Source organism: Phoca vitulina, unplaced genomic scaffold (assembly GCF_004348235.1).
Source record: "Phoca vitulina isolate PV1807 unplaced genomic scaffold, GSC_HSeal_1.0 scaffold63, whole genome shotgun sequence".
Lineage (NCBI taxonomy): Eukaryota > Metazoa > Chordata > Mammalia > Carnivora > Phocidae > Phoca > Phoca vitulina.
The window spans coordinates 7,021,300-7,042,229 of NW_022589766.1; the positions used below are offsets into that span (position 1 = coordinate 7,021,300).

General features: G+C 51.8%; 1 protein-coding gene across 1 annotated transcript in view; it reads left to right on the forward strand.

Moving 5' to 3' along the window:
• The first annotated feature begins 725 nt into the window (after nucleotides 1–725).
• The window catches only part of TOGARAM2 (TOG array regulator of axonemal microtubules 2), a 59,177-nt gene continuing 38,972 nt past the window's right edge, over nucleotides 726–20,930 (forward strand). Inside the window, exons 1-3 of the mRNA XM_032391678.1 lie at nucleotides 726–923; nucleotides 16,308–16,457; nucleotides 19,689–19,827. Coding sequence (XP_032247569.1) covers nucleotides 19,800–19,827 — 28 coding nt within the window. The 5' untranslated portion in view covers nucleotides 726–923; nucleotides 16,308–16,457; nucleotides 19,689–19,799. The remainder of the gene's footprint in view (nucleotides 924–16,307; nucleotides 16,458–19,688; nucleotides 19,828–20,930) is intronic.

Genomic DNA, 20,930 nt, shown 5'->3' on the forward strand with positions numbered 1-20,930 from the left:
TTTTAGAGATGAGAAAATGGGATACGGAGACTGATGCACTGATCTGCACGAGGCCACAGGGACAAGCTGGGTCTGAGTCACCGAGGTCCTGGACAGTACAGGGGAACTGCGAGGGAACTGGGTAAGCTGGTTTTTGATCCTGGCCCTACTGCTGCTCACTGGGTGATGCCTCTGTGCCTCAGTTTCCTTGTCTGTAAAGTGGAGGTGGTTAGAGTATTTACCCCCAAGGTTTATTGTGGGGATAAATGAGCTAGTGTCTATAAAGTGCTTGGACTGGCAACTAAAGGGTGGCTCTGATTATTAAATGCCTCATTACAGGGCCTACTCCCAGGGGCTTGTTTTTAGATATTTTCTTTCGGCATTCTGGGAGGGTGTCCTTTAGAATTCTGGGTGTCCTGCCTATTAAGGAGGGGTAAAAGGAGTCAGTACCCATCTATGTCACAGTGCTTCTCCGTGAGGGCCCGTGTGCACGTGTGGGCGCCCTGTCAGGACCTGGGGTGCTGTCCCCGAGCAGTTGCCCACTGACCTCCACTCCATCAGCGGACCTGAGCTTGCGTCAGGCTGTCCACCGGATATGTCCCTGCGTGACTGTGGTTCAGGGCGAGCTTGCTCTTTATATTCAACTGGCAACTGACAGACACCCTAAATTGATTCATATCCATGGTAACTGTCACCCAGGGGAACAGTGAGAAACAAGAGTCTTTTCTTTCCAACCTCATCAAACAGAGCCGGTGCCCAGAGACCAGCAGGCCTGACTCCCCCTCCGGCCGGCGCTGAGCTCGTCTCTTCGGAGAGGATGTGGGTGTCTCCTCCTCCTCTGTCCCTCCCAGGGCGCCCTGGCTGACTGCTCAAGGCCTGGACACTGCAGAACAGGGCCTGGGGCTTCTCGCCTTTGAAAATGCCCCCGAAGCCTGGCACCTCAGGTAATGGGTGGGAGGCTTGGGGAAGTGTCTGTCAGTCGTGGTCTGGAGGGGGCCGAGATTACTCAAAAAAGCTTGCATTTGTGGTAGTTTAGAGTTTTTAGGGAAAAGATTGGTGGTGATGTTTGTGGGGGAGGTCCTCGATCAACTTTATGATGATAGGAAGACACGTCCTGTCTCTCTTTTATATCTGCTCTGAGGTATTTTTTCTCTGAAGGGTTTTTCCTCCTCTTCTGCTTCTGATGAGTTTTCTGGAGGGATGTATTGGTGTTCTGGTACCAGCTGGCAAGGGAGATACACACCTTGACTGATCTGAACAACTTTCTTGAGATCTTGTTTGTCTTGATGGTCCCAAGAGGTAAAATATGATTTGTATTGAATTATAAATTTGTTATTCAGTTGGGCTCAAGTTCTGGGCTAGTTGCCCTGGAAACTTTGAGACAGATCAGAACATTGTTTTGTAACATGTGTTCTTCAAAACTCTGGTCCTAAGAAATATTTCATGAACAAATAGGTATAAGTTCACATAGATATAGAAATTGCTTCATACGGGTCTATGGTCATATATATTTGGAAATCACTTCATACTCTAACCCTTATTGGAGCATTACAATACATAGAACATATGAAAGGTCCTGAGACATGGTCTAGTTAAGAAACTAGTTCAACATTATTTGAGTTCATGTTTCCCAAACTTCCTTTACTGGAATTTTTTTTCTTTTTTTTGTATTCACCTTTGTTCCACAAAACACAACTGGGGGATGGCTGGGCTGGAATTCCTTATACATTTCAAATTCATTCTACATTCCAGAATGTAGCTGGAACGAAACACAGAATTCATCCAAAATCCAGGGGGCTGCATCTCCCATTTCCCCTGCATTCGGAGTCACGGAGCTATAAATGTTCTTAGTGGGGTTGGGGAATGGGAGACCAGATAGGGGGAAGCTGGATCCCTATTACGCATCCTGGAAGGATGCTGTCTCACTTCTCCTCACACATACCTAAGGATAGAGAGTTCACTGCTTCCTGGGAAGCCATTTGTTAGAGTATCAGGAAGAGCAACCTCCTGCACATCCGGTTAAGTAGCACCCTGACCTCTGGAGCTGTGCAGCTGAGCCCAATTTATTGTAGCTTGTTATCCCCTCAGTGGCTCAATGGAGCCCTCACATTCCCCCCCTGAGTTCATTTTTTCTATGTCTTCACAGTTCCTTATATGATGTCATGGCCTCACTGTCATGTTCTCATTCCTGTGGATGGAGTGTGTTTTGCTGATATCCTTCCCACAGTGTATAAGGAGAAGCAGATCTGAAAGCAGACTGAACATTTCCCTTCAGAATCTGGAGCAGCGCCTGCCCCTAGAAGGGATCAAGCTCTCACCTGCTTGCCTTTCTCCTAGGGCAGCAACTTTTAGGTGTAGGTTCTTTGATTAGACTGTCCATGCCACACAGGTCCACACCAGAGATGTGATTTGTATTCACATGGGTTGAATTAGGTGTCACCCTAGGTGAGGAGGATTTGTCAAGGCTTTCCATTTTAGTCATTCTGTTCTCAGCACAAGAGTCTTTGGATATAAAGTCTCAGCAAGCAAGTTGCCTTGTTATTTAGGAATCTGTCAGCTTCAAGTAATAGAAAACCCTCCTCAAAATGTCTTAACGAAAGAACTTTACACACACATTAGTTGGCATTTGGTAGTAAGGCTTGTGGTTTTCTTGACCCAGTGGCTTAAGGTGCCTCAAACATACCCTTTCACTTTGTCCCTTGATGGTGTCCAATTGTGTGAGCTGTGTGTGAGGATTTTTAAGGCTTTGGGACACTCTGTTGAACCCTGTGTGTTTGCCCTGCTCCAGGGAGAATAGCCATTTACCCATATTTTTCCTTGTTCTTTCCTAGTTCCTGATGTCTCCAGTTTCTTTCTTTTGTTATTTCCATTCTTTTTGAAGAACTTCCCTTAGCCATTCTTTTAGGGTAGGCTTGATGGTGACAAATTCTCTTAGTTTCTTTTGTCTGAGGATGTCTTGATTTCAGTGTCATTCCTGAAGGATACTTTTGCTGGGTATAGAATTTTGGGCTGACAGCTTTTTTCTTTCAAGATTTTTTTTTTTTTCTTTGTTTTTAGTTTTTTGAACTTTGATAGTGATATGTCCTGGAGTGGATTTCTTTAGGTTTATTCCATTTGGAATTTGCTCAATTCTTGAATCTGTAGATTAAAGTCTTTCACTATATTTGGAAAGCTTTCAGGCATTATTTCTTTGAATACTTTTTTAGCCCCACACTCTTTCTCCTCTCCACTCCAATAGTACAAGTGTTAGAGATTTGGTTATAGTCTCGCAAGTCCCTGAGGTTCTGTTCCTTTCTTGTCAGTCTGTTTTCTCTCTGCTATATGTATTGGGTAGTTTCTATTGTTCTCTCTTCAAGTTTACTGATTCTGTCCTCTGTCATAGTCATAGTCACATTGAGTTGTTTATTTCAGTTGTATTTTTCAATTCTAAAATTTCCAGTTGGTTCTTCTTTATATCTTCTATTTCCTTGCTGAGACATTCTACTTTTTCATGTGTTTCAAGCATGTTCATCAAAGCATTTTATGATGGCTGCTCTCAAATCCTTGTTAGATAGTCCTAACATCTGTATCATTTTGGTGTTGCATCCCTGATTGGCTTTTCTCATTTAAGTTGATATTTTCCTTGTTCTTGGTATGATGAGTAATTTTCAGTTGTATCTTGGACGTTTGGGTGTTAGGTGGTGAGACTCTAGATCCTACTTAGTCTCCTTCTTTTCGGCTATCTAGGTGTAGCCCACAGATCTAGGTGGGGATGAATTTTTCCTACTGAGCCCCATGGCACCATCCTAGCAAAAGCAGAGCCCTGCCTCACACTGCCATGCCTTGCATCATTGGCAAGGCGGCGGGGGGGGGGGGGGGCGTGGAATTCCATTCCCCACTGGACCCTGCTGGGTGGAGCCTTAAAAAGAAAAACAAACATACAGAAATGTACACATATCGTGTGATGAATTTTCACAAACTGGAAACATGGGGCCATTTTAAAAATTTTCTGATTTGTTTGTATGTTCTTATAAAAATGTATCAAATCATTTTCTCTATTAGCTCCAGAATTATTCATTCACTTACTGATTCCTTCTTTCCTTCTACCCCTCATCTCGCTTTCTTTATATTCATTCTTCCATTTCATTTATTTATTCACATACTAGTTTTTCTCCCTCCCTTCCCTCCTCCTTCCCATCCATCCATCCAACCATCCATCCACCCACCCATCCATCCATTATTGAAGGAACATGTGTCCTCCTTCATGTTCCTTCCATGGCTGTGGGGCAGCGAACTTCTCTAACACTCTTCTGTGGGGTAAGGAAGGAGAGGCACACCCCATGTGGGGTAAGGGGCTGGCTTTTCTTGGAGAAGTCCCTGAGGGGCAGCTAGGCCAGAAGCAGCATAATCAGAAAGCTTCAGTCCATGCCCTGTCACTACCACTGATTTCCTTTGAGACCCTCTGGGCCTCAGTTTCCCTCATCTGTAATATGAAGGGTTTGGCTTGGTCCTCTCTTTGACCCTGTGATTCAGGTTGCCTATATGATTTTGGAGTTTCCCTGGAACTTCCCAGGGGATGAGCCAGCCCACAGGGAGATACGGATTGAGTGGGGCGCATTCTCAATGCCCTTGGCAGTGTCTGAGCACCTGCACCCAGCCTGCACTGCAGTCAGCCTCTCCCAGGCTCTCACGATCTGGGCTCTGAGGGGTGGGCTGGGGTAAGAAGGAACATGAGTGATATTTTGGGAGGATGAGTCAGTCCAAGTGTCAGTCCAGAAACAGTACCAGCTTGCCTCCATTGTTCTATTTCCTTGTGTGGGTGTGTGTGTCATGTGCGAGGTGGGGAGACTTCCAGCTCTTCTCCTCTACCTGGGGGAGGACCCAGGATACATAGAATCCAGTGTGAAGGGACCTGGAGGTCATCCAGTGCCTGATCCCCTTGTTTCACAAATGACAGTTTGGAAGCCCAGGGAGGATGGGGACTTGCCAGAAGCCACACAGTAAAGTTGATGACAGTGTCAGGTCTGGGACCAACCCCCTTGTCTCCTTGTCTTAAACCCTTGGTTTGTTCATATGCTAATCATCAGTAGACTGGACTTGCTTTATCCTGAGAGGGGGGAACCCAAGGCCCAGCCTGGGCATTCGCCTCCCTGGGGCCTCCCCCAGGAGGGCCTTGCCACACCTGCTACATGTGAGCTAACCTCTCTTTGTGGCTAAGACAGTGCTGGTTTTTAATGGGGCAATGCCGGCCAAGAGGTCACCCCAGACGCCCCTTCCCATCTTCCATACAATGCGTGGTGCTCAGACTCTGGTCTGTGGCCTGGAGATAACATTTCCAATATCCGCTCCTGGGAAAAGCAGTGAATGTTGCAGGGAACGGTCCCCTGTCCTCTATGTCATCAGAGTTTGTGGTACTCCCATCACATGAACTGAGTGTCTACTGTGCACTCTGGCTGGTGCTAGGATCTAGGGAGCTCATGGCCTAGTGTGTGTATGCAGCTGGCTGGGGCAGGGGTGGCCCAGGTGGACGATCACAGCTCACAGCTGTGCTGAATGGAGTTATGACGGGGACATGTGGGGCTAGGGAAGCCGAGGAGATCCTGTGGAATCAAGAAGGACTCCCCAGAGGAGAGCGGGACTTGGCCAGGGGCAATATGTATATGTATAGGGGGAGGAAGAGGTTCGAGAAAGGCTTTTTCTCAGTTATGTATTTAGAGGTTTATTTGCATATTTTAACTAGACATCTGGATATTTTGCAATGGGAAGTGTGTTCAGGATATCCAGTCTTTTCCATTGCTAGAAATAGAGCAGTTTAATTCATTTTACAAATCAATAAGGGCCAAGAGGACCCTCAGGGACATTTTCATTGAGGGAATAGAGTCAAAATGTAATCATCATCCATTCACTGGATCACGCGTTTCAAGTTTCAGGATATCAGTTTTTGAGATCTTGAGCTGCTTGCTCAAGGGCTGTCCTCTGTGGATGTGATGGGGACTACTTACCTGGTGTGTACAAGAGTCCTTCTACCAGCTTGTGATTCTGCACGGTCAGTCCATTTAATTCATCATTTCAAGTATTTACTCAGTGCCTTCTAGGGCAGGCTGAGCCTCGTGCCCTGTGTCAGGTGTATAGAAATAATCACTCATGGTCCTTGTGTTCAGGGATTCACAGAACGGTGGGGGACACAGACACGGAGTCATCAGGCTCACCTGAGAATTAGTGAGATGACAGGGAACTTAGGGACTGGCGGAGACAGCCTCATACTCACATTGGGTGATTGGAGGCAAATTTCATGGGAGGGGTTTATCCAGGTGTGGGCAGGATGTGGAGAAATCATGGGGGAAGCACTGAGGCTGGCTGGTCATGCTGGGCACCCCCACCATCCCTCCTAGGCTTGAAGGGGAGTAGTTATAGGACCTCGGAAACACAGAGGGCTGCCTGTCAGGAGCCGTGACCTTGACCTTTGTGTGACAAGCCATGACCTTCAGGTGAGGGGTGCAGCCAGCCCAGCAGGACTGCACAGGGGAATAGAATCCTGGCCTCTCTCCTCTGTCTTCCACTGGCCAAACCCAAGGGAGCCAGAAGGCAGGGGGCCTGTTAATGTAGCCTGGAGAGGTGGGCACAGAGCAGAGTGAAGGGGAGGGAGAGAGGCTGGGTTGTGGGGGGAGTGGGAAATAGCCTGCACTCAGACTCCTACTGGAAGGAGCAGGGAGCTTCTCCAGGAGAGGATGCTTGAGTTCTGTATCAGTTTCCTAGGTCTGCTGTAAAATGTACCACACACTGGGTGGCTTAGGACCACAGAAATTTATTGGCTTATAGTGCTGAAGCCCACAAGTCCAAAGTCAACCCTGTTGGCAGGGCCACGCTCCCTCTGAAGGTGCTAGGGAAGGATGATCCAGGCCTTGCTCCCAGCTTTGGTAGCTTGGCTGTGGCAGCCTAACTCCAGTCTTCCCACAGCATTCTCCATGTGTGTGCGTGTGCGCTCACATGTTCAAATTTCCCCTGTTTAGATGAAACCAGAGAGGGAAACAAACCATAAGAGACTCTTAATCATAGGAAACAAACTGAGGGTTGCTGGAGGGGAGAGGGGTAGGGGGATGGGCTAACTGGATGATGGGCATTGAGGAGGGTATGTGATGTAATGAGCACTGGGTGTTATATAAGATTGATGAATCACTGAACCCTACCTCTGAAACTAATAATACACTTTATGTTAATTAAATTTAAATAAAAAAAATTTCCCCTTTTGATAAGGGCACCAGTCATATTGGATTAGGGGCCCACCCGACTCCAGCAGGACCTCCTCTTAACGGAGCCAGTTACATCTGCAAGAACTTATTTCCAAATAAGGTCCCATTCTGGGTTATCGGGACCTGAAACTTCAACATATGAATTTTTAGGAAACACAGTTCAGCCCCTAACAAACTGTGTCTTGAAAGATGTGTAGGGATTCACCAGGCACACAAGCATGGGTGTGTGAATGTGTGTGTGTGCGTGCATGTGCATGTGTGTATATGTGCATGTGAATGTGTGTATGAGTGTGTATATGCATGTGTGTGTACATGTACGTGTGTGGGGGCGTGTGCGTGCACATGTGTATATGCATGTGTGTATGAGTGCGTGTGTATATGCACGCGTGTCTGCATGTGTGGGTCTATGCATGTGTATATGCACGTGTGTATGAGTGCGTGTGTATATGCACGTGTGTCTGCATGTGTGGGTCTATGCATGTGTATATGCATGTGTGTATGAGTGCATGTGTATATGCACGTGTGTCTGCATGTGTGGGTCTATGCATGTGTATATGCACGTGTGTATGAGTGCGTGTGTGTATATGCAAGTGTGTATGTGTGGGTGCATGCATGTGTGGGCATGTGGGCTCATGCATGTGTGTGGTGCTATGCAGGGGGAGCTATTAGGCAGACACCCAGGGGCCTGAGAGCCACATGTTTGGGGTCTTTCAGGTGGCTTGGATGACGTTGAACCTGGTCTCTTCTCCCTCACTGCCTTCGCCTGTGCCCCGCAGGCTGCCATCCCCAGGAATTCCTCTGCCTGTGCCCTGGGCACCCTTCTGTCAGGGGCTGATCCAGGCTTTGTAGGGCTTGAAGCTTAAACAACGTGGGGGCTTCTTTAAGAAAGAAGACAAAATTCGATCTGAAAATATTTAGGATGACAAAAGAAATCAACAAATTGGTGAGGCAGGAGATTCAAGTCCCTCCCTTCTGGGATCTCTTCAGATGAGTGACCAGAAAGCTTCCAGATGGCAGCCTGCCCCTAGGCTCCCCGCTCTCCTATCTGGGCAACTCTCCCGGCTCCTGGGGCCCCGGGCTGGAGTTCAGCAGCTTCAGCTTCCGGGGCTTCCACCCATGCTGGCACCTGGCCAGCTCTTTAGCCTTCAGGCTTCAGGCTGATACCACACCTCATGGCCCCAAGCTCACTCTGGTCATGTGGTCCCCAAGCAGGGAGCATGTGACTCACCGAATGCCTGCCCTACCCCGCCCAGCAGAGCTCCGAGTGCTTTCCGAGGGTCAAACACCCGGGGAGGTGGGGAGAGCTGAGCTTCTCCCTGCTTGGCACGTGGGGGAACCAGGCCTCCAACAGCTTGTGTCTTGCCCGAGGTCGTGCAGTGGCTGGGATCAGATCCAGTCTGCCCCCAGAGCCCCGCCTCTCAAGGGCTGCACGAAATGTCCCTGCCTTATTGTAGGTAATGCAGGAATGCACAGGGAGTTTGGGGGGGTCTCTCTCCATTACTCGGCTCCTAAGGGCAAACGGTCGTCTTTCCTGTGTTTCTAGCATCTGGCAGAGACTGTGGCGCAGGAGGCCCTCTGGAGATGCATTACGCTCCACCGTCCAGCAGGGTCAGGGCATGAGCAGGGAGGCACAGGGAGAGATGGGGCTGAAGGAGGACGGGGGTGGGGTGGGGGGGGGGCGGGCTGGAGGGACTTGTCGGATGTGGTGCCAAGTGTGGCCTTTACCCGAAGACACTGGGAGCCACGAGGGGTGTCCGGCTGGGGAGCGATCATCGGATCTGTATTTTCGAAGCTCTGACTCGGGCTGTGATGGAAGGATGGGGTTGGTGGGCGGTGCACGCATGCCCTCTCCCAGCAGAGCTCAGGGACACGAAGGCTGGCCTCATCCTGTCCCCGCGCTGTCTGGCGTTGCCACTGATGATTCACTCTCACTGATAAGCTATGAGACTTGGGCAAGGGCTCACCTTGCTGGGCCTCAGTTTCCCCATTTGTAACCTCAGGTTTCTTCGTGCCGACCTCGCTGGGGGAGGCCAGTGCAAAACGCATGGAAGCCTCTTCCTGCTCCTACTGCCACTGGTCCTGGCTTGGAGGAAGTGCCTCCTTCCTGGGGCCTCTGTTAAAGGGAGCTCAGGAGCTCAGTTCACCTTGCCGGCTTGCGACCTGAGGAGCGATGGAGGGTGGCAGCCTCCCTGTGGAGCCCAGTGGGCTTGTGGGGTTCTGGTCCCGGGGCCGGTGCCTGCCATGGGGGGGATCTTCTCAGTGCTTATGGGCTGGCCCTCCTGGTCCCCTCGTGGAGCGTGGTTGCTGCTCCTTCCACAGGAGAGGCTCCACGGGCCTGCTCTCAGTGATGTCTCAGAGAAGAGGAGAGAACCCAGGAAGGTGCTAGAAAGGCCCAGAGAGGGTTCAATCAGTAAGTCCTGGGCACGTGTGATTCAGTTGGCCAGGCCTCCTGGATGTGTGGCCAGCCTCCCACTGGCTTTCCCTGCTCTGTATTATGTATGCCTGCCTGTTCCCCTGTAACCAGCTTGGGGCATCTGCCTAGAAAACTTCGTAGTGTCTTTGGGTGAATGGCTCTTTGCAAGGCTGTGTAAAATCAGTGAGGCCCCTGGCTCCCACTGCCCCCACCTTGTGCCCCTTGGATGGCAAGGGTTAGAAGGGGGTGGTGTGAGGATTGGGAGCAGTTATCACAATGTCAGCCTGGTGTTTCTGCCAAGGGCCTGGGCTCAGCGAGGAAGCACATGTGGGCTATTAGTGTTCACATTTTCCAAAAGCTGGGATGGTGAAATCGGGCTGGGGAGAAGGCCCCAGGCTTCTCGCTATGCATGTGTTTCTGCTGGGGATGTGTACTACCAGAGATGCGGGGCCTAATGACAGGCTGGATGTAATCACAAGCCCATTACCTGCCCTATTTAATCCTTACAGCTACCCTATCAAGTCAGTGTTGTTATCCCCATTTTATAGATGAGGAAACAGAAGTTGGGAAAGGTTAAGGACTGGCCAGAGGTCACAGCTGGAAGAAGCTCGATCAGGATTCAAAGCCAGCTCTGCCTAGTGCCAAGGCCTGGGTGCTCACACTCCCTGCCCCTCTGCATCTAGAAACAGCTGGAGAGCTAAAGCAGAATTGGGCTCACAGGCCCCTGCAGCAAAGCCAGGGGTTCAGGGCCAACGGCATGCCTGCCCCAAGCTCGCCACGCACTCCCTTGCTGTGGGCACCACGCAGTGGGGCCCAGCTGGCTCTCACCGGCAGCCGCACAGGACCGGTTGGCCACTTGGGAGTGCCCCGCGCCTGGCGGGGCCCCAGAGGAAGTGAGGCCAAGGGGAAATGTCTCCTGGCTCCCTCTGTCCCTCCTGCAGGAGCTATGGGCTCCTTCCGAGCAGTGGTTGCTATGCAGCCTTGTTTATGCAAGGAGAGCCTGGCAGAGGCCAGCAGCACACTCGCAGCAGGGCCAGGGGCCTGTTCAACAGCCTGGGGCTGGTCAGGCCCGGGGCCGCCTCGTCCTTGCCCATCCGGGCCCATGGGCCGCATGGTCCGCAGAGAGACGCCAGAGCCTGGATTCCTCCAGTGACAGGGGTTGGCCTCTGGACAGAGAGGTGAGGGGGATGTGCAGGGGGGAAGGGAATGGGAGGAGGGCCAGCCTGCCTGGAGTCCTCGGAGGGGTATGGAGGAGCTGATCTGAAGCAAGGACAAAGGGCTCCGAGGGATGGAGGCTGTGGGACTGTGGGGCGGTCCCCTTCCTCTCTCTGGAGCCTGCTGCTCTCTGAGGCTGCGAGCTGAGGAGGGGGGTTGCCCTCTCCTCCTGGCCATGGCCTCCGGCGGAGCTCCCTGTTTGGGGCTAAGCTCCACTCCCTGGGGGTGCCGAGGGATGAGGAAGGCTCTGTGTTAGGGGCGCTGGGGCGCAGGCCTCGGACAGGCTGGAAGAAGCAGGATTCAAAGGCCGCTCCGCCTGCTGCGAGGCCTGGGTGCTCCCACCCCCTGCACTCCTGCGTCTGGGTTTGAATTCAGCCTCCACCTCTTCCTGGCTGTGTGGACTTAGTCTCTTTTCATTCTGAGCCTCGGTTTCCTTGCCTGTGAAGTGGGGGTTAAGTGACGTTTCCCTTGGGGCTGCTCGTGAAGGGTAGAGATGGTAAGGAGAGAGAGGAGTGTGTTGGTCCCTGAGCTCAACGGAAGTTACTTTTGGTGGTGCCATTATTATTATAGCGGAGATGATCGTGTTCCTTTCCAGAGCAGATTTTGACCTCCTGAGACAAGGGTTTTGTGAACCACCTCTCCAGGACAAGGGCTCACATTGGTTGGGGACCTCGAAGGGCTGATGTTTCCTCCAGAGCCCTGGAAGGGACTCTAGGGCCTGTGCTGGGTGGGGGCATCGCTGCGGAGAGTCCTGGAGCACAGTGGTGCCCAGCCCCACCCAGGCGGGCCGTGCAGGGGTGTAGCCGGGCAGGTCCTTTCTAACCCCAGGCTGGCCAGCTCAGCCCCTGTAGCCTTGGCCTAGTGGACTTGAAGGAAAGGGAATGTTGTGGGAGCAAGTGATGGGGAGGTGTCACGCTGAGCTCAGGAGGGACCTACTTCAAGGTCACGCATTGCCCCCAGCGCCACCTCAAAGGAACCTGACTCAGCTCACCGGCATGATGAGAAGTTTATTACTTGTTTTATACTCAACCTCTTGCCGACAGAAAGATGTATAAAACTTACCAACTGTTCAAAGTAGAATTTTAAAGTCAATGTGTAGCCCCCACTGCCCAGGGCAGGAAAGAGATGCCCTCTAGGGCAGCCCCCAGGTGCCTCCCTCCCCGGACCCTTCTTGTCACAGCCGCCTCCCTGCCCCCCAGGGCTGACCACACTCCTCATTTCCCCTGGCTTTTCCGTAAAGTTTTACCATCTTTGTGTGCATGTCTAAGCTGTTGAATTTTGTCTTTGAAATTCATACAAACAGAATGGCGGCCTTTGGAGTCTTCTGTGCCTGGCTTCTCTCAGTAAACATTGCACTGCCAAGTCACCCATGGTGCTGAGTGCAGTGGTGTTGAGTGGTTTTGTTCATTTTCATTGCTGTGGAATATTCCATGGCATGAATACCCATAACTTTTTCTCCAGTTTCCTGTTGGGCATTGGGATTATTTCCGGATTTGGGCCATTGCCAACAGAGCTGCTGTGAACATTCTTGTACTTTTGTCTTGGTTCACAGCATGCAAGGTTTTCTCGAGGGTAGACGCCTAGGAGCGGTCTTGCTGGGCATAGGGCTTGCATGTCTTTAACTTTAGTAGATGAGCCAGACCACTTTCCCCTGTGGCCGTGCCCACGTTCCCCTCGCCAGCCCTGTGTCGAAGGCCCGGCTGCTCTGCGTCTCACCAACACTTGGTGTCGTCCAGAGTCCTCATTTTTGGCAATCTTTGCAGACTTCGCCAGTCAGCAAAGGAGGGCAGACTCCTCCTTTGCTGACTGGCGACAGCGACAGCGGTCTGACTAATTTGCATTTCCTTGATCAGCAGGGGGTCAGGGTCTGTCTTGCCTTCCTTCCTCCTGACTTTCCTCCTTCTTGGGGAGGCCCCTTTTCCCCTTGGTCTCCCTGCTCAGCCCCCTCATCGTGCTGTTTTCCGACCTCCATTTTCCTCTCTGCCCTCCAGGCCTCTCTGTCCCTAGGCCCCATTTTCTTTCTTAGGGGACAGTCACTCATCTATGTTATTCCTTTTCCATTGATCTTGGAGCAGCAGTCCCGGGCTCCCGTCTGGAGGTCTGAGATTTCCACTGGGTCTATGCTTCAGAACCTCTGGATTTTGGCCCTCCTTGCATCCCTTCCTGGGCCTTGGCTTTCCCTTCAATAAAATAAGGACAGAAGAAATGGCCCTCCACAGAAGCCCTTCTGTTTTCCAGGCAAAACCCGGCATATGTCCTGGGGAGGCACATGGAAGATTCTAGCTTTTGGTCAGGCAGAGTCAGCTTTCTCCTGGGGCCATTGGGAAAGGACAGAGCTGGTGGTCTGAAGCCTGCTGAGCTTCTTACAGGGAGACCTTTGTCAAGAGCCATTTCCTGGCCTGGAATGGGACAGGCATGTAGATGCTAGGCACGGCCAGCACAAGTTTGCTGAAATGCTGATTGGAAGAGGTGTTTCTTTCTTCTCAGCCCCTCTGGTCCTCTCGCACCTGTAGAGTGCTCACAGAGTGCAGTTTGACGACCAGAGCTCCAGCTCCTGGGCAGGGGTCCCCAAGCAGGGAAACCATGCAGAAAGCCTTCCTGGGACAGTGGACCGGGCCTCTCTGTGTCTCAGACTCCAGGACTAGGATCAAGCTCTTGGACAACTGAGCCCTTGATGGTGTAAATGTCAGGGTGGATGCAGCAGAAGACTTCCAAGGGCCGGCCAGTGGCTGTGTGATTTCAGGCAGGATTGACACAATGGCACCTAGCCCCACCAGGAAACGTGGTCCCCGGGAACGCACTGTCATGGCTTTGACCAGGCCCTGCAGTCTGAGGCACTGCCAGGCCCACTGCTGAGGTGCCCATTTGGGGGAGGCCTGGGTGGGAGGGGAGGAGGAGGGAGCTGAGGACCCTGCCAGCCGGTGGCCAGGGGTATGGCCCCCACGGTACACTTTGGCTCTTGAAGGCCCTGGGTATGTCCTGTAGCCTCTCCAGGCCCCACATTAACCCCTCAGTTACCAGCCAGAAGACTAGCTAACCTTCAGGGTCTCTTACAGCTGAAAAGTCAGAGACAGAGGAAGCAGTTGAAGGCTCCTCTTATCCCCACCATGTGAAGCTTTGTTGAATTACTAGCACATGTTCTGATTTCTAATTTATATTTGCATCAAGATGATACACAAAAGCGGGGCAGGCTCAGAAGATTTTGAATTTTGGAAATTTATGGATATGTCACATACCCTTTTCAGTATGGCCACCACTGCTCATCCAGTGCCTTGGTGTGAGTTAGAAAAAGACACCTCTTTATCAAGGCACTTTACTTCTATTCGTCAGAGAAGGGCAGTAAATGTGAAAATCTGTAGTGTCTGCAGTGTGAATGATGTCTCTTTAATTATGATGCCTTGTGCAGTGCCCAACCTGAACAATCACACAAGGCAGCTGTGCTGGTCACTTACTGTCATTGTTTTCCAAACAGAGCTTAAATAAAACTTTTTCTCAACCAGAGGCCTTCCCATGTCTTCTAGACCAATGATTCTCATATCAGAATTCCTGGGAGGTGGGGGGCTATTTTGAATGTCACAGCCCTAGACATAGAGGCAGCTCTCTCCTTCCTCCCTCAACACACACACACTGAACTATTGCAAATGGAAGGCCACCTTCCTCAGCTGTGATGGGAATAAAAATGGTCGAGAAGTTTTGCTTTGGGCTCTTGACCATGAGATCCACCCTGTCCCGGAAAGTCATTAAGATGCAGGTGCTAACTGCCTCCTTAACAGACTCTGTTCTGGTAAGAAGGGCTCTCTTGGAGCATTTCCCAGCAAGGTGATACTTGAGCTGCTCTTCTAAGGGTCCTGCCCCAGCCTGTCGGCTGCCTCCTGCTTGCCCCGGAAAACTTCCGCAATGAAGGTCATCTGCCAGGTGGCACCTCATTCTGCCACCCAGCCTCAACCAGGCCTCTGGAGCTTCTTGCCCCAAAAGCTTTCAAAAAGGATATTTTCCCTCTTCTCGCACATCTTAACACATACACTAAGATCGTTATTAATAATATTAATAGCCCCCATTTGTTGAGTTCTTGCTTAGGGACCAGATGATTTGAGATGCTTTTCGTATTTTGTTGAATATGCTCAGTAACCTTGTGAGAAAGGCATTATTATTTCCCTTTTGCAGTTAAACGGAAGCTCAGGTCTAGTAACGTGTTGTGTGTGAAGTCTCGCAGCCGGTAGGCGGTGGAATTTAATGCAGGGCTGTTGTCCACTGTGCAGTACTGTGTTCTTCTGCTTCTAGCAGCAGAGAACGTCAGCCCCGATGCCTCCACTGGCCAGCTCGGTGGCCTCCATCCAGCTACTTAACCTCCCTAAGCCCCAGTCTTCTTAGGCATAAAATGAGGACAATAACATCTGCCTTGTTGCTCTATTTCAAAAGCTAAACGGCATGATATGTGGCCGCACCTAGCACCATGCCTGGTGCAAAGCAGCATGGAACTAAGAAATGTTAGTTCCCATCCCTTGTTTCTTCTCAACAAGACTGTCTATAATTTTGACATTTGGGGTTATAATTTTGATTTCTTCATTCATGCGTGCTGCAAGCAGTCATGGAGCTCTTACTGTGTGCCAGGTACTGTGTTTGGCACTTTGTATTTCTTTACAGTCCCATAGCCCTGCTAGCTGAAGCACATCCTGCTGTCTGGAGCACAGAAGTTTCCAGGAGCATTGACCCCACCTGATCCTATTGTGGCAGGGAGGTGGCATCTGCAGTCAGTGGGTGTAGCTCCAGAGCTGGTGAAGGGGCTCCGGAAGGGGGCACTTATGGTTGGGGGGGGCATGTCATCTGTGAACTGTCTTCCTGCCGGCCCGTGTGCCAGTCACTGCTCAGCAAAAGGAAGTTGGCACTGCCGGCCCGTGTGCCCCACTTGAAGCCCAAAGCAAAACTTCTCGACCATTTTTATTCCCATCACAGCTGAGGAAGGTGGCCTTCCATTTGCAATAGTTCAGTGTGTGTGTGTTGAGGGAGGAAGGAGAGAGCTGCCTCTATGTCTAGGGCTGTGACATTCAAAATAGCCCCCCACCTCCCAGGAATTCTGATATGAGAATCATTGGTCTAGAAGACATGGGAAGGCCTCTGGTTGAGAAAAAGTTTTATTTAAGCTCTGTTTGGAGCCAGGAGCCTGAGTAGGGGGCCTTGGGTGCCTCTCCTGGGGGGCCTGGTGGGTGTGGGGATCAGTCTCCTGGTTTTGGTGGAGATGGCTCCTGGGACTACCAGCCTCAGGAGTCAGATAATGTCATTTCCTCTCTTCAAAAGCTCTTTAGAGTTCCCTTCCCTCCCCACACCGGCTCTCCGCCTTCTCAGCCTCAGGTCCTTCTGCCAAACCCCAACCTCACAGCCTGTTTGTTCCTCCATGCCTCTACTCAGACTGTTTTCTCAGCCTGTGAGGCCTTTCCTGTTTCCCTCGCCATCTAGACTCTGCTTCCTTCCAGGCCCAGCGAGGATGATGCTCTCCTGTGGTGGGTCTCCAGCCGCCTAGTCAGACAGCTCTGCGGGTCTCCCCTGTGCCCGTCTCCGCCCAGGACCCCCTGCGCTCTGCCTGGTGTCACAGTGGGCGTTCACTTCACAGCACAGCATCCCAGGTGAGAACTGCAGGAGGGCCCGGCCCGGCCGGTTTGAGCCTCTGACTCTATGGACATGTCTGTCTCCTCTACATAAGGGGCACCCATGTCACCCGGTCTGTCTTATAGGGACGGAGGGCTGGCCCATCATAACTTTAAAGATGGCGTGTGGGCGGGCGCAGGGAGAGGAAGAGTCTGCACCTGATCTTACTATCTACCAGCAAAGGTGCTGAATTCTTTTCACACTTCACTTAATCCCGACCAAACCCTTGGATAGGACATTTTTTTCAGATGAAGAAACCAAAGCTCAGAGGAATTAGAGTTAATATGAGTGGGGCAAGTGGGAAGGGTGCCCATCTGAGGCCTCTCTTCAGAGAGAGAATGTTTTGGTGGGGGACATTTTTGGGCTCAAAACCTAGGTTTGTTCACTCTGCCATCTTTGCCCCATTCCCCTTCTCTACCCATCTTGACATGGCACCACTGTTCCCACCCAGCTCGTCTGAGGAGGCGCAAACTCTGACTTTTTGGAACCCATGTCCTCGGAGGCCTCTAAAAGGAGGAGTGGGTAGTGTCATGGCCCCACGAGGGACGCTACATGTGTGGCAGCCCCTGGGAGGGGGGGCAGGTGGGGCTGCATCTCGGGATCGGGGGCCCATCCCCTCCAGGACCTCTCTGCGGCCACAGGGGTGACTGGGATCTTGTCCCTGGGGCTGACGTTCTTTACTGGGCCAGTTCTAGCTTTATTTCCTTTCCACTTGAAACCTGAGTCCCTTCCGTCACCTTTTTCATTCCCGTGGTGCCAGTCGCCATGTCAGCTTTAGTGGAAGGACTGGACGGCGGTCAGTTACCTTGGGCCACTCCACTCCCGAAGCTGGAAAACCGAGGCCAAGGGTGGAGGAGCCAGCTACCTTGGGCAGAGCCTCAGGGACTGAGGACAGAATCCTGGTCTCCAGAACCCACTGGCTATTAGCCCTTTAGGTCAGGGGTCGGCTGTTCCAATAGGGAACAGTCACTCCTCGGTGCCCAGAACAGAACAGTGCCAGGTGCAAATGGGGGCTCAGTGGATTGTGTCTTGGGGGTCAGGTGCTAAGTCCGGCTGATTCTAAACCCCAAAGTTCTATCCACACTGGGGCTGGAATTTCTGATCTTGGTTTTTAGAGTTTGTACATGGATTTTTAAGTTCCTACCAGGTCGTGGGCCTCCATGATATCCCTGGGGAGGTGCCGCCCGTTGTTCTCACATAGGACATAAGACGTGGTTGTTCGTCCATTTGCAGCTGTGGCCACCTCCCCTTGGGCAAGTGCCTGGGAGGTCCTGCACACAGACCCTGAGGGCCTGCCTGAGGGGTCAAACGTGTTGACACAGTCAGGAGCAGGCCCAAGAGGGGGTCTGCCTGCTGGGTTGCCCTGGCAAGCTAAGAAAAAGAAACCAAACAGATCCCCGTGGCTTGCTCTCTAGAAGACTCTGATTCAGTAGGGGCCGGAGGTGGGGCCTTGGAATCTGTCATTTTTATCAGTTCCCAGGTGATTCTGATCAGCAGCCACAGTTGAGAACAAGAGCTGTAGCTAAGTATCACTTCTCTGCATATAATTCGCATAGAAAGCCAATGCTCTGGTTAGATATGGTAGCAGGAGTCTATGGGGCCTGCAGCTCTCACTATCCACAAAGCCTGGACTCTAGCTTGTTTGCTTTAATTCAGCTGTGGATGGTGTGTCCCTGCCTGGAACATTCCTGCTGGGCTTTGCTGGCAGCTGCCTTGCCAATCTCTTGAGTCTCTTTGCCAGCTCACTGGGGTGAGGGGCGGGGTGTTGAGACCTGGGGAGTAGTCTTCCTCCACCTTGCTTGGTAGAAGTACTGTGTCTCACCGACATTCCCTTGTGGCCAAATACTTATCCTAGGAGTCAGCACATAGGGAGTTGTGAGGAAAATTCTCCTCGGACAGAGAACCTGAGTGCTTGAGGACATAAGTAGAGAGACCGGGGAAAGGCTGTGCTGGAACCTCTGTTGGGGCTAGAAGTGTTGCTAGGAGCTGCTCTGCCTTCTGGGGCTGGGGTGGGGATGGTGGCAGGCTGGCTTCCAGACAGAAGGCAGGTTTTCTCAGTTTCTGAGTTGGGATTTGCTGCTCAGCAAAAGGAAGTTGGCACTGCATCTTGCCCTGTCCCCAGATGATATCTCAAGGGAGCTACTCCAGAGTAGAGATTGGGAGATGTGGCCTTTACCCCTGATTTTGTCACTGATTGGCTCTGGCCATCCACCTCCCATCTGTCAGGGTGAAAATGGGTCACCTTTGTCTCAACAAAGACTATAAAACTGTGTGAAGTTGTAGAGTCTGTGGTGAGACCCTTGTCACATGGAAAGAGAATGAAGTTAGGTCCCGAGCAAGAGCAGATGACTGACTCCAGAGGTTTAAGGGGGATCAAGAAGAGGCTTGACGTGATCAAGCAGTTGGCCACAGGATGATGAAATGACTCTCTGACAGGGTCAGAAGTGTATGGCTTGGTTGGCATGTGGGCCAAGAACTTCATGCAGATAGAGCTTGGCACATCCGAGAGAAAACTAGAGAGCTGGTTTCTGGGGAGAGACCCTGCCACATACCCGAGTGATAAGCAGAGTCACAAAGCTCGACATTCGTCAGGAGCTTCCGGGGCAGCAGGCAGAGGAAATGGGATTTTGAAGAAAATAGAAACTAAAGGAGAAAGAAGGTGTCAGACTCCGCCTTGATCAGTTCCACCTTCCCTGGAGACCCTAAGGTGTCCTTGTCAAAGCCACAGGTGAAGCCAGCTTAGTGGGCTTGGTGACACTCTTCATCTATAGGTCTGCTCACGTGGTACAGCCTTGGCACCTGCAAAACTTGTAGCGTCTCGGAGAGGCAGGGTGTCAGAAAAGAGGTGTCCTTTGATCCAGCAGCAGATTTCCTCACTCCAAGAATACTTGGGCTCCTGAAGGGCTTCCTGCAAAGTCATTTAAAAAGTGTTTGTTAGGGCGCCTGGGTGGCTCAGTCGTTAAGCGTCTACCTTCAGCTCAGGTCATGATCTCAGGGTCCTGGGATCGAGTCCCACATCGGGCTCCCTGCTCGGCGGGAAGCCTGCTTCTCCCTCTCCCACTCCCCCTGCTTGTGTTCCCTCTCGCTGTCTCTCTCTCTCTCTCTCTCTGTCAAATAAATAAAATCTTTAAAAAAAATAAAAAATAAAAAAAATAAATAAAAAGTGTTTGTTAGTTGTACTGACATCGCTCTGCCGCTCCCTACCGTAGGACCCTGGATGTTACAGGCTGCCGCCTTCTGGATCCCCAAGGACTGTGCTCACGGCCCGGAAGTAGCTGCTGCCTCTGGACAACCTCCCAGGCACCTTCTCCACCCAGGGCATGAGCACCCGTGATGCTATCCCCCCAGGTAAGGGGCTGCACTCGGCCTGGGAGATGGAGACAGGCAGGTGGCCATGCCTTTCCGCCCTGGCCCAGTTCCCTGCTGGCTGACGCTGGCCCTCCATGCTCAGCTTGCTGTCTGGTGGCTCCCGGGCCCAGGGAAAGGCTCAGAGTGTTCTAGAAAGTCGGCTGAGCTTTATCTCTAGGCCGGCTGAGGAGCTGGCCTGTTTTGTGGTCAGAGGACATGGGGCTTGGCCCTCAGGGACAGCTGGGTGTCTCCGTCTCTTCAGTGGACAGAGCAGGAGAAGGGGGGAACAGTGTGGCCAGCTCAGGGTCAGGAGATGGGCTTCCAGGCCTGATGCTCTTCCTCTGGGAGACAGCTGTGTGAACCTCCGTTTCCTCTGGAGAGTGAGGGGATCCACAGGTCCTGCCACAGATGGAAGGGGTGCTGAATGGTGGAGAGCTGCTTTTCCCTGGTGGGGTTGGAGCCGAGGCCCTGGGATGACAGAGTAGCTCAGGACACAGGTCATTACCTAGGGGCAGAGCACCCTGGGGCTTTGATATATTAATGTGAGGACAACTGCATAATTTAATGCCACATCAGATCCTGCTGGACATTAGATTCTAATAGGGAAGTGGGAAGTACTGAAAGCTTAAGAAAAACCTAGAAATCTAGAAATAGAATGAAGGTGTGACCATATGAACCCCTAATCCTGTCCAACTCCTTTGTTTTACTGATCTGGGGACCGAGACTCAGAGAGGCTAACTTATTTCCCCAAGGTCACACAGCTGACAGAAACAGGAGGAGAATAGACTCCTGACTCCTGGTCTGGAGGCCTTCCACCCTGGGAGTGGGTATGCTGGGTTGCCCCTTGGTGGAGCCTTCTCCAGGTGGTGGGTTAGGACCCCATGGATAGTCGTGAGGTGGCCTCGGATGGGGAGCCACGGGGGTGTCGGACCAACGATTCAGCTTGCTAACATTCAAGTGCCTCCTGAGCTGGGTCCTGCAAAGACAAATAGGATAAGGTCCCTGTGCCAGGATGTGACAGGGCGGGTGGGGAGAGGCAAGGAGAGGGGAGGGTAGGATGGGGTATGCCTGGGCTGCTGCAGGGGCGGGTGGGGAGAGGCAAG